The 12,919-nt window shown below is 44.5% G+C and overlaps 1 protein-coding gene across 3 annotated transcripts in view; it reads left to right on the top strand.

Moving 5' to 3' along the window:
* Nucleotides 1-12,919, top strand: part of CDC45 (cell division cycle 45) — a 43,430-nt gene that overhangs the window by 4,717 nt on the left and 25,794 nt on the right. For all 3 annotated transcript variants that reach the window (XM_007975042.3, XM_037994848.2, XM_073007028.1), the window contains 2 exons: nucleotides 524-667; nucleotides 12,660-12,715. In XM_007975042.3, coding sequence (XP_007973233.1) covers nucleotides 524-667; nucleotides 12,660-12,715 — 200 coding nt within the window. The remainder of the gene's footprint in view (nucleotides 1-523; nucleotides 668-12,659; nucleotides 12,716-12,919) is intronic.

Below are 12,919 nucleotides of genomic sequence, written 5' to 3'. Positions count from 1 at the left end.
TGAGGCAGGAGAATGATGTAAACCCGGGAGGTGGAGCTTGCAGTGAGCTGAGATCCAGCCACTGCACTCCAGTCTGGGTGACAGAGCGAGACTCCGTCTCAAAAAAAAGTAAAAAAGAAAAATCAGCCTGGAGTTACTTTTAGACAGGAGTTTTAGTCACCTAGGGGTTACACATCTTCATGTCCTTTATCAGAGGCCAGGTTGTGGGGCGTTCATTTTATTCACGTATGACATAAGAGGATGCTGTGTTTCCAGACTTCAGTAGACTAGATGGTCCTCAAAGAATTCTTTTCAGATTTTCGTAATTTCTGCATACCACGTATGGTGTAACTCTGGTGCCTCACTGGTAATGAAAACAAGAAAATTCCTTGGAAGCCTGGAACTCTTATTAAATTGGTAGCTATTTGTATGAACAGGAAACTGAGTCAGCTTATTAGGAAATGATAAGATTCTGCAGAAGAACATATTGTGTAGTTTTCCGTAGAAAGAGGAGAGGCTTAATTCCTTTTTGTTTTGAACTTAGATCAAATTACTCATTAAACAAGATGATGACCTTGAAGTTCCCGCCTATGAAGACATCTTCAGGGATGAAGAGGAGGATGAAGAGCATTCAGGAAATGACAGCGATGGGTCAGAGCCTTCTGAGAAGCGCACACGGTTAGAAGAGGTGTGTTTGGGTCTCTCACAGCCATCCCGGAGGAACTTGCACTCCCAGAGGTCAGAGGTCATCCTAAAGGCTGCCAGGCCCAGGTGTAACTGAGGGCAGTGGGAAGTGGAGAAGTTAACAGGCATGGATGCTGACCCTGGGCTCTGCTGTCCCCTCGTTGTGTGGCCTCAGGCAGGTTACTGGACTTCCCTGAATAGTGGCTTATCTGTCCAATAGGATCCTGTCAGATGAAATGAAACTTATGACAGCTCAGCTCTGCAGCTAGATAGCAAAAAAATAATGTAGAGAAGCAATAAATAGTGCAACTCCCACCCCTTCCTTTCCTACTGTCTTCTAGCATCACTCACTGTGCAGTCACTGCAGAGGAGCAATGTGGGTCTGCATCCCTTGGCCAGGCCCAGTCCCAGACAGTTACTCCAGGGGAGGTATCTTGTATGTACAGATACGAATGTTTTTCACCATGTGGACCTTGGGTCTGAGCTGCTTAGTGATCTGGGGCTGGGCCCAGGGGCCTACCCAACACTATGGCTTCTGCCAGATGTAAAACAATAGGCAGAAGGTGGTGGTTCCTATAGCACGGAGGGCCATAGGATGTTTTGAAGATGCCCTCTGGCTCCTGATCTTGGTGTGTGACCTAGAATTTGCCCCCGGAATGTCCTAAGGTCTTCTCTTCATCCTCAGCCTGACATTTCCCAGTAATGTGCTTTTGGAAAGTCTTTTTGAGCCATATTTGAGACATTCAGGACATTCTCCATTTGAGGAAGGGGCAGTGCCCTTGAAACTGAGGCATGCTTCTCTTCTTTCTCACCTTTGTCACCCCTTTCACTAGGTTTGGGTGTCTCATCAGGAACCTCTTGGATCCACTCTTATATTTCCTTACTTCTTGCCCAGCTCTTTGTCTGTTCTATTTTTTGGAAGACTTTTTGGTCTTTATTTTTTTTCCCCGCAGACAGGGTCTCTCTCTGGTCTCAAACTTCTTGGCTCACTCGATCTTCCCACTTCAGTCTCCTAAGTAGCTGAGACTGTAAGCACATGCCACTACACTCAGCTTGGTTTTTATCTTCTAATCTTTGATTTGTGAGAGGTCTTTTTTGTTCTCTGAATTTTTTTATATATAGCATTCTTTTTTATGTTGTTGTTGTTTTTTTTGTTTTGAGACGGAATCTCGCTCTGTCGCCCAGGCTGGAGTGCAGTGGCCGGATCTCAGCTCACTACAAGCTCCGCCTCCTGGGTTTACGCCATTCTCCTGCCTCAGCCTCCCGAGTTGCTGGGACTACAGGCGCCCGCCACCTCGCCCGACTAGTTTTTTAGTAGAGACGGGGTTTCACCGTGTTAGCCAGGAAGGTCTCGATCTTCTGACCTCGTGATCCGCCTGTCTCGGCCTCCCAAAGTGCTAGGATTACAGGCTTGAGCCACCGCGCCCGGCCATAGCATTCTTTTAACTATTGATGAGCTGCATTTCATTGGTTCCCAAATATCAGTGTCTAATGGGATTTTCCCTGGAAACATTCATGTTCTACAGGTAAGTCTTGAAATTTTCCATTCTGACTAATAAACATATTTTTTAAACACTTACTATGTGCCAGGTACCAGTTAGGCCCTGGGGTGCAGGGATGAGAGCAAAGTCCTGCCTTTGCAAAGCTTTCCAGTGGGAGAGACAGATACTGATCATGTAAATGAGCACAATTAGGGAAAGCTTTCAGGTACCAAACGTGAGTTAGCATGGGATGAGCCAGGAGGATTCCTGGGCAGAGCATCCATAAACACTGCGGCTCTGAGGTGGGAAGGAAAGTTTCAAGGAAGGCTCGGCCAGCAGTGCCAAAGGAACAGGCCAATGAGAATAGACCAGTGGGTTTGGCAATGAAGAGCAGGTAGGTTGTCTTGATGAGATGCAAGAAAATATCAGCGTTTCCTTTTACATACTTAACACATCAATTTGGAATCTGTGTTTGTAAATGTTTAACATAATATTCATGAAATATAATAGGCATAATTTCCCACCAACTTTTTATTTTGAAGTTTTTTGAAATGTATGCAGTGTTGAAAGGATAGTACGGTGAATATCCATATATCTTCAATCTAGAGTCAACAGTGGATCATGACTATAGGTGGTCTTAGCTACTTGGGCGGCCAAGGCAGGGGGATTGATCAAGCCCAGGAATTCGAGAACAGCCTGGGCAACATGAAGAGACCTTATCTCAAAAAAGACAAAAACAGTTTTTCACATTTGCTTTCTCTCTACATATTCTTTTTCCTGTATCATTTGAGAATAGGTTGCAGAAACTATGATATTATTTTTTATTTTTTATTTTATTTTTTCTTGAGATGGAGTCTCTGTCACTGAGGCTGGAGTGCAGTGGCACAATCTCGGCTCCCTTCAACCTCTGTCTTCTGGGCTCCTGCCTCAGCCTCCCAAGTAGCTAGGATTACAGGCGTGCACCTCCACACCCAACCAGAAACCATTCCACACATTCTTTCGTAAGCAGCTCCTAAGAATAAGGACATTCTTCCCCATAAACACAATGCCATTGTCATGCAGAAGAAATGAATAATATGCTAATATCAGGTAATATTCAGCCCATATTCAGGTCTCTTTAATTGTCCTCAAAATATATTTTGCAGCTATTTTTATTTCTGAACTATTCTCCAATCAAGGTTAACACATTTAGCTATTTCTCTTTACTTTCTTAACCTAGAACTGTACCTTACCTCTTTTTTTTCTTTTGTTTTGTTTTTAATGACACTACAGGCCAGTCATCTTTTCTAATATTTACTACTACTTGTTTCTTCCTGGAGTACTTTAATTTGCTTTTCTATCCCTGCATTTTCTAAGATCTGTAAATTAGGTCTAGAGCCTTGATTTTAATAACATTAAGCGTTCTTGAGAAGAGTACTTTTTATATAATTAAAACCTGTGCATGATTTATAACTAAGCATGTGTATATTAGAGGTATATTCTTAGAAATATTTTTACCGGCCTGACATGGTGACTCAAGCCTGTAATCCCAGCATTTTGGGAGGCCGAGGCGGGCAGATCACCTGAGGTCAGGAGTTTGAGACCAGCCTGACCAACATGGAAAAACCCCGTCTCTACTAAAAATACAAAAATTAGCCAGGAGCAATGGCAGATGCCGGTAATGCCAGCTACTCGAGAGGCTGAGGCAGGAGAATTGCTTGAACGCAGGAGGCGGAGGTTGTAGGCCGAGTGGTGGAGGCCAAGATCGTGCCACTGCACTCCAGCCTGGGCAACAGAGTAATACTCTTGTCTCAAAAAAAAAAAAAAAAGAAAGAAATATTTTTACCAGACTAGACAATATAGCAAGACATGGTCTCTACAAAAAAAAAATAAAATAAAAATTAGCCAGGCATGATGGCACGGTCTCATAGGCCCAGCTACTTGGGAGGCTAGAGTGGGAAGATGCCTTGAGCCCAGGAGGTTGGTTGAGGCTACAGTGATCCATGATCGCATCATTGCACTCCAGCCTGGGCAACAGAGCAGGACCTCATCTCTTAAAAAAAAAAAAGAATGAAATATTTTTATTTTTATTTTTATTTTTATTTTTTTGAGACAGAGTCTCACTCTGTCGCCCAGGCTGGAGTGCAGTGGCGCAATCTCGGCTCACTGCAAGCTCCGCCTCCCGGGTTCACGCCATTCTCCTGCCTCAGCCTCCCGGAAATATTTTTATTAATAGGGGTGCACATTCAAAGAGGTTTAGAGACAATAGTTTATAAATAATTGTTTTAAAGAGTTTTCCTATAGGTCAGGCGTGGTGGCTCACACTTGTAATCCCAGCGCTTTGGGAGGCTGAGGCAGGCGGATCATGAGGTCAGGATATCGAGACCATCCTGGCTAACACAGTGAAACCCCATCTCTATTAAAAATACAAAAAATCACCCGGGCCTGTTGGCCAGTGCCTGTAGTCCCAGCTACTCGGGAGGCTGAGGCAGGAGGATGGCGTGAATCTGGGAGGTGGAGCTTGCAGTGAGCTGAGATTGCACCACTGCACTCCAGCCTCGGCAACAGAGTGAGACTCTGTCTCAAAAAAAAGAAAAAGAGTTCTGTTATAAAGAAAAGAGGACGCCGGGCGCGGTGGCTCACGCCTGTAATCCCAGCACTTTGGGAGGCCGAGGCGGGCGGATCACAAGGTCAGGAGATCGAGACCATGGTGAAACCCCGTCTCTACTAAAAAATAGAAAAAAATTAGCCGGGCGCAGTGGCGGGCGCCTGTAGTCCCAGCTACTCGGGAGGCTGAGGCAGGAGAATGGCGTGAACCCGGGAGGCGGAGCTTGCAGTGAGCCGAGATCGCGCCACTGCACTCCAGCCTGGGCGACAGAGCGAGACTCCGTCTCAAAAAAAAAAAAAAAAAAAAAAAAGAAAAGAGGAGACATGAGGTCAAGAATCATTTTTGCTTGTCTTTTAAAGGTGGGATGTTAGAGCTGGACCTCAGCAAAGATGAGATTCCACTATAAAAATAACCATAATTATACTTCTACAGGTGCTATGATATCCTGGTTCAGGTCACAGGTTTCACATTTTGTATCTGCTATAACAGCTTTGTGACCGTAGTCAAGTGACTTAACCTCTATGTGCCATTGTAAAATGAAGAGAATAACTGGACTTACTTCTTTTGGTTCCTACTGATGTTTAACAAATTACTCTAGAACCTAGCAGCTTAAAACAACCTTTTCCTTATGCTCATGGATTCTGTAGTTTAGGAATTTGGGCAGAGCCCAGCAAGGTTGACATCTTTTTGCTCTGTGATATCTGGGCCCTCAGTTGGGGACTCAATGGCTAATAACTGGAAGCATGGCTCAGACACCTGCTGGGATGGCTCCAAACCAGGACTGCTGAGCCAAGCACCTGCAGAGTCTCTCCATTGCATGTGGCTTCCTTACAACATGACTGCTCAGGCTTCCAGCATGAATATTCCAGTCACCTGGGCAGCTACTGCATGGCTCTCCCGACCAGCTTTAGAGTACCTCAGCAGCCTGTAGCCACAACAGAGGGGACAAGACCCCACCATGCATTGTGAGAGGGTCAAAGAAATCTCAGGCTGTGGGAATTTTGTTACTTTATTGACGCATAATGTCTACACAATTCACTAGGTGGTCCAATTCAATCAGATTTAACAAATGTGTAAAGATGCAACCACCATCCCACCATGATAGAGAACAATTCCATTACCCACAGAAAGTTTCCTCACCAGGACCATGACTTTTTTTTAATTAAAGTTTTTCTTTTGAGATAATTATAGATTCACATGTAGTTGTAAGAAGTAATATAGAAAGATCACTTATAGGCCGGGCGCGGTGGCTCACACCTGTAATCCCAGCACTTTGGGAGGCTGAGGCGGGCGGATCACGAGGTCAGGCAATCGAGACCATCCTGGCTAACATAGTGAAACCCCATCTCTACTAAAAATACAAAAAAAAATTAGCCGGGCGAGGTGGCGGGCGCCTGTAGTCCCAGCTACTCGGGAGGCTGAGGCAGGAGAATGGCCTGAACCCAGGAGGCGGAGCTTGTAGTGAGCCGAGATTGCGCCACTGCACTCCAGCCTGGGCGAAAGAGCGAGACTGTCTCAAAAAAAAAGAAAGATCACTTATATACTTTGTCCAGCTTCCCCAAATGCTAACATCCTATAGTATAATATCACAGTCAGGATGGGAGGCTGAGGCAGGCCAATCGCTTGAGCCCAGGAGTTTGAGACCAGCCTGGGCAACATGGCAAAACCCTGTCTCTACAAAAACTACAAAAATTAGCCAGGTGTGGTGGTGCACACCTATGGTCCCAGCTACTCAGGAGGCTGAGGTGGGAGAATCACCTGAGCCCAGTAAGTCAGGCTGCAGTGAGCTGTGAGCGCACGACTGCATTCCAGCCTGGGCAACAGTGTGAGACTATCTCTAAAGAAAAAGTCTCCTCTCTAAATTTATAAATCATGTGATTTTTCAGTTGGCACTCTAAAGGTTAGAAATTACTGTGAAAGTTCTGCCAGAAACTGAATATGTCTATTCCATTTATGCATTCAGAAACTGCCAAAATAACCCATGGGTATTGCTCAAAAAAAAAAAAAGATACAGAACATTTCCGTCACTGTAAGGATCTCTCTATTGCCCTTTTCTAGCCACACCCACTTGTCTGCTGCCTGGTAACCACTAGCAAGCTCCATTTCTGTAATTTCATTTCAACAATATTATGAAAATGGAAATGGAATTATACGGTATGTAGCCTTTTGGGATTGGCTTTTTTTCACTCTGCATAGTTCTTGGAGATTCATCCACATTTGCTTGTATCAATGGCTTATTCCTTTTTTCGTCCATCAGCATTGTGCAGTTTTCAGTGTATAAATTCTTTGTGTTTTGTTAGATTTATACCTACATAAAAACATGAACAACTTTTTTTATTTCTGCGTACTAGCCATAAATATATGGACACCAAAATTTAAAATACAGTATCATTTGCAGTTACTCAAAAAAATGCATAGTCTGCTGTTGTTGGGTAGAGTGTTTTAGAAATGTCACTTACATGGTGAGAGTTGATGGTGGTGTTGAGTTGTGTTTGCCTACTGCTTTTCTGGCTAGTAATACTTTCAACTCTTCAGAAAGGGGCATTGAAGACCCCAACTGTGATTATAGATTTATTTGTTTCTCCTTTCAGTTCTATCACTTTTTACTTCATGTATTTATAGCTGTTTTGTGCACACACATTTAGGATTGTTGTGTCCTTTTGGTGGATTGACCCTTTTATTCACTTAGTGTCCCACTCTGTCTCTGGTAATTTGTTTTGCTCTGAAGTATGATTTATCTGATATTAATATTGCCACTCCTGCTTTCCTTTGATTAATGTTTTCATGATATATCTTCACATTCTTTAGTTTCATTCTGCCTATATTGTTACATTTGTAGTGAATTTTTTAAAACAGCATATAGATGGGTCGTATTTTTAAATATTTTTGTTTTTGTTTTTGTTTTTGAGAGGGAGTCTCGCTCTGTCGCCCAGGCTGGAGTGCAGTGGCCGGATCTCAGCTCACTGCAAGCTCCGCCTCCCAGGTTCACGCCATTCTCCTGCCTCAGCCTCCTGAGTAGCTGGGACTACAGGCGCCCGCCACCTCGCCCGGCTAGTTTTTTGTATTTTTTAGTAGAGACGGGGTTTCACCGTGCTAGCCAGGATGGTCTCGATCTCCTGACCTCGTGATCCACCCGTCTCGGCCTCCCAAAGTGCTGGGATTACAGGCTTGAGCCACCGCGCCCGGCCTGGTCTCTGTTTTTTTAATTCTGTTTTCTTTCTTTTTCTTTTTCTTTTTTATTTATTTATTTATTTATTTTTTGAGATGGAGTTTCACTCATCACCCAGGCTGGAGTGCACTGGCGCGATCTTGGCTCACTGCAGCCTCCACCTCCCAGGTTCAAGCAATTCTCCTGCCTCAGCCTCCTGAGTAGCTGGGACTACAGGCGCCAGCCACCTCGCCCAGCTAGTTTTTTGTATTTTTGTAGTAGAGACGGGGTTTCACCCTGTTAGCCAGGATGGTCTTGATCTCCTGACCTCGCGATCCGCCTGTCTCAGCCTCTCAAAGTGCTGGGATTACAGGCTTGAGCCACCGCGCCCAGCTAAATCATGTTTTTTAAAGCCATTCTCTATGTTTCAATTGATAAACTTAGCTCACTTACATGTATTTTAATTATTGACATGTTAGGGCTTAAGTCTGACATTTTATTTTCTGTTTCCTGGTCTCTGTTTTTTTAATTCTGTTTTCTTTCTTTTTCTTTTTTATTTATTTATTTATTTATTTTTTGAGATGGAGTTTCACTCAGCACCCAGGCTGGAGTGCAATGGCACAATCTTGGCTCACTGCAGCCTCCGCCTCCCAGGTTCAAGTGATTCTCCTGCCTCAGCCTCCCGAGTATCTGGAATTACACACGCCCACCACCACACTCGGCTAATTTTTTGTATTTTTAGTAGAGATGGGGTTTCACCTTGTTGGGCAGGCTGGCCTCGAACTCCTGACCTCAGGTGATCCGCCCACCTCAGCCTCCCAAAGTGCTGGGATTACAGGTGTGAGCCACTGCGCCCAGCCTGTTTTATTTCTTTTTCTTTCCTCTAGTGTTTGTGAGTATATCTCCTTGTATAGATTTTTTAGTGGTTCTTTCAGGTGATTACGTTACATATCCATAACTTATCACAGTCTACTGGTATCATCATTTTACCAGTTGAGTCATACGTAGAAATCTTACCTTCTTTTTTTTTTTTTTTTTTTCTGAGCTGGAGTCTCACTTTGTCACCTAGGCTGGTGTGCAGTGTGCAGTGGCACAATCTCAGCTTACTACAACCTCCACCTCTTGGGTTCAAGCAATACTCCTGCCTCAGCCTCCCAACTAGCTGGGCCCCCAGGTGTGCGCCACCATGCCCAGCTAGTTTTTGTATTTTAGTAGAGATGGGTTTCACTATGTTGGCCAGGTTCATCTCAAACTCCTGACCTCAGGTGATCCACCTGCCTCAGCCTCCCAAAGTGTGGGATTATAGGCATGAGCCACCATGCCTGGCCTTCTCTTAATGTCCTTTACTCTGCCCCATTTATAATATAATTTTCTTAAATATTTCCTCCACATATACAGTGTTATAATATTTGCTTTAGTAATCAAGCATAATTACAAACTCAAAAGGATAAGGAAAACCTATTGTATTTACCTCATTTTTGCTTACTGTATTTTTTTCTTCCTTTCCAGTGTTCCAAGGTTTCTTTTCCGTTTTGTTTCTATTTAAGAGTCTCCTTTAATCGTTCCTTTGGGGGAGAGCTGCTGGAGATAAATTCCCTTAGTTTTCCATCTTTGAGAATTTCTTGATTTTTTTTTTTTTTTATATTCCAAAAAGATACTTTTACTGGATGTAGAATTCTGGGTTAATACTTATTTTCTTTCAGCATTTGGAAAATACTGTGCCACTGTCTCTGGCTGCCATGGTTTCTCATGAGAAATCCTCTGTCATTCATGCTTTTTCCTTGTCATTAAAGTCTTATTTTTCTTTGGCTGTTCTTGAAATATTTTGGTTTTGTTTGTGTGTTCAGAATTTTAATTAGGATCTTAGGATGTGTCTTGGTGTGGATTTGTGTCTATCCTATTTGTTTCTTTTATTTTTTTTTCAGTCTTGCCCTGTCGCCCAGGCTGGAGTGCTGTGGCATGATCTCAGCTCACTGTAACCTCCACTTCCCATTACCCAGCTTCTTGAATCTGCAGGTTTATGTCTTTTTTTTTTTTTTTTTTTGAGGCGGAGTCTCACTCTGTCGCCCAGGCTGGAGGACCTGCAACCTCCGCCTCCTGAGTAGTTGGGATTATAGGCATGTGCCACCATGCCTGGCTACTTTTTTTAGTAGAGGTGAAGTTTTTCCATGTTGGCCAGGCTGATCTCAAACTCCTGGCCTCAAGCAATCTGCCTGCCTCGGCCTCCCAAACTGTTGGGATCACAGGCGTGAACCACCACACTCAGCAAGCAGGTTTATGTCTTCTGCCAAATTTTCAGCCATTATTTCTTCAAGTGTGTTTTCGGTACACCCTCTTTCTCCTCCTTCAGGGCACTGATGACGTAAGTGTTAGCTCTTTTGTTGTAGCCCCACATGTCCCAGAGGTTCTAGTTTTTTTGGTCTATTTTTTCTCTGTTGTTCAGACTGGGTAATTTCTGTCTTTCTGCTAGATCACTCATTCTTCCCTCTGTCCCCTTCATTCTGCTCTCGAACCTATTTTGTGAGTTAATATTCCAGTTGTATTTTTCAGTTCTAAACTTTTTTATATATATACATATTGTTTCTTTCTTAAACTTTGTTTAGAACACTTGTCTCTTCTTTATTTTTTTTTATTTTTATTTTTTAAACAGAGTCTCGCTTTGTTGCCCAGGCTGGAGTGCAGTGGCATGATCTTGGCTCACTGCAACCTCCGCTTCCCGGGTTCAAGCGATTCTCCTGCCTCAGCCTCCTGAGTAGCTGGGATTACAGGCATGCATCACCACGCCCAGCTAATTTTTGTATTTTTAGTAGAGACGGGGTTTCGCCATGTTGGTCAGGCTGGTCTCAAACTCCTGACCTTGTGATCCACCCGCCTCAGCCTCCCAAAGTGCTGGGATTACAGGCGTGAGCCACCGTGCCCGGCCCCTTGTCTCTTCTTTAGATCTCTTATTTCTTGCTGAGGCTTCCTGGCTTTCATTTGTTTCAGTTGTTTGTCATTGCTCGTTGAAGCATTTTTATGATGGTTGCTTTAAAATCTTGGGCAGATAATTCTAACAACTCTGTCATCTTGATGTTGGCATAGGTGGGTTGTCTTTTTTCATTCATTTTGAGATCATCCTAGTTCTTGGTATGATGAGTGATTTTCAAATGAAACCAGGAGATTTTTGTATTATGTGATGAGATTTCATGTCTTCTTTAAGTGTTCTGTTTTAGTTGGCTTTCTCTGACACAGCTCTGGCAAGGAGAGTGAGTGATGCCAGGTAGAGATAAAAGTTCAGGTTCCCTATGATGTCTATCACCTGGGGCAGTGAAGGTCCAGGATTCCCACTTTGCTGCCTCTGATACCCTCCTAGCAGGGAGGGGAGGAATTTCTCATTACTGGAAGGTGGGGGTGGAAGTCTAGGTTCTCCTACCTTTGGTTCTCCCACCCAGAGGTGGGGTATGGACTTGTGACCAACCAGCAGAGGTGGCAGTCTCAGTTCCCTCCTTTGCCTCTCTGATACCACCAGACAGAAGGATTTGGGTGCCTTGCTACAGCTTCGCAAGGATGGGAGCCTAGGCTCCCACTAGGCCTTTGCTGGGGTGGATATGGATGTTCTTGCTGGTGTTGGCTAGAGTAGATGGGCTATTGCCTAAAAGCTTTCTGTCTTGGGAGGCTGCTCCTTCCCAGTCCTTTGACTAGACAGAGCAGCTTTTGTGGGGTTTTTTTTGTTTTGTTTTATTTTTTTGTCTGCACCTGTTGGTGTTTCTAGGTTGCTGGCTTTTCAGCTCCAAGTCTGGCATGTATGAGCCAGAAGGAAAACTCAAGGAACGCTTTGTTGTTCCTCATGTCCCAGAGTCCCTAACTGCTCTGCCTTCACCTCTACCTTTCGGAGTCTTACTTTGTTTTTTTTTTTGTTTGTTTGTATGTTTTTGAGACAGAGTCTCGCTCCGTTGCCCAGGCTGGATTGCAGTGGTACAATCTTGGCTCATTGCTACCTCCACCTCCTGGGTTCAGGCAGTTTTCCTCCTCAGCCTCCCAAGTAGCTAGGATTACAGGCATGTGCCACCACGCTCGGCTAATTTTTGTGTTTTAAGTAGAGGCGGGGTTTTACCATGTTTGCCAGAGTGGTCTTTAACTCCTGACCTCATGTGATCCGCCTGCCTCTGTCTCCCAAAGTGCTGGGATTACAGGCGTGAGTCACTGCGCCCAGCCTTACTTTGTTTGATCTATGATGTCGAAGGGTTTTCGATATATTTAATGAATGTATGGGGAAAAATATATCTACTCCATCTTCTGAGAAGCAGGAGTCTCGGGACCATGGATTTCTAAACCTACCACGTTATTCCATGCCTTTGTTTTGAAGATTAAACGAGGTTGTGCCTGTAACATTAGAGTAGTTCCTAACGCATGGTAGAATATAAGAAATGTTAGCTCTCGTCCTTCCTGATGTGGAAGCTGGTACAGAGTGGGTGTGAGCTTACCTTAGATCCCATAGTGCTGTATTCATCCAGCTAGGGTGGATGAACACAGTTTTGCCTGGAACAGGTGCTTAGGAACTCCCCACTCTTTCTGCTCACAGTGTCTGGAGAGCTGGGAGCCAGAAGGGGTCGCAGTCATCCCTTGCCTCCATGCTTCTCTTCTGTAGGAACAGGCTGTGCTCGGGGCACTGGTGTGTGACCATGTTCTCTCTCGGGGGTCTGGGCCTACTGACTTCTGCCAAATTGGAACCTTCTCAGGCTGTGGGGAAAAATTCCTGGTGCATTTGCCCCACCTTTTGTTCTCTTTGTCCCTGTATCAGGAGATAGTGGAGGAAACCATGCGGAGGAGGCAGCGGCGAGAGTGGGAGGCCCGCAGGTGAGTCTGTGCTTCCAGCTGCTCCCAGCACCAGGAGCCCACTTGCCTGGTGCTTTGTGGTGCCACCCATACCTCTGACTTTCTGTCTCAGGATAATTCATTCAGTTTAGAACCTTTGGGCAGTGGTTCTGAGAGTGAACCTGTGGCCGCTGCATTGGAGAAGAGCTCCAGGCTGTTCCCCGGTCCTATGAGTGACAGGATAGC

Source organism: Chlorocebus sabaeus, chromosome 19 (assembly GCF_047675955.1).
Source record: "Chlorocebus sabaeus isolate Y175 chromosome 19, mChlSab1.0.hap1, whole genome shotgun sequence".
NCBI classification, from domain to species: domain Eukaryota; kingdom Metazoa; phylum Chordata; class Mammalia; order Primates; family Cercopithecidae; genus Chlorocebus; species Chlorocebus sabaeus.
The sequence above is the reverse complement of the archived record's forward strand: the minus strand, read 5'-3'. Positions and strand labels throughout refer to the sequence as shown.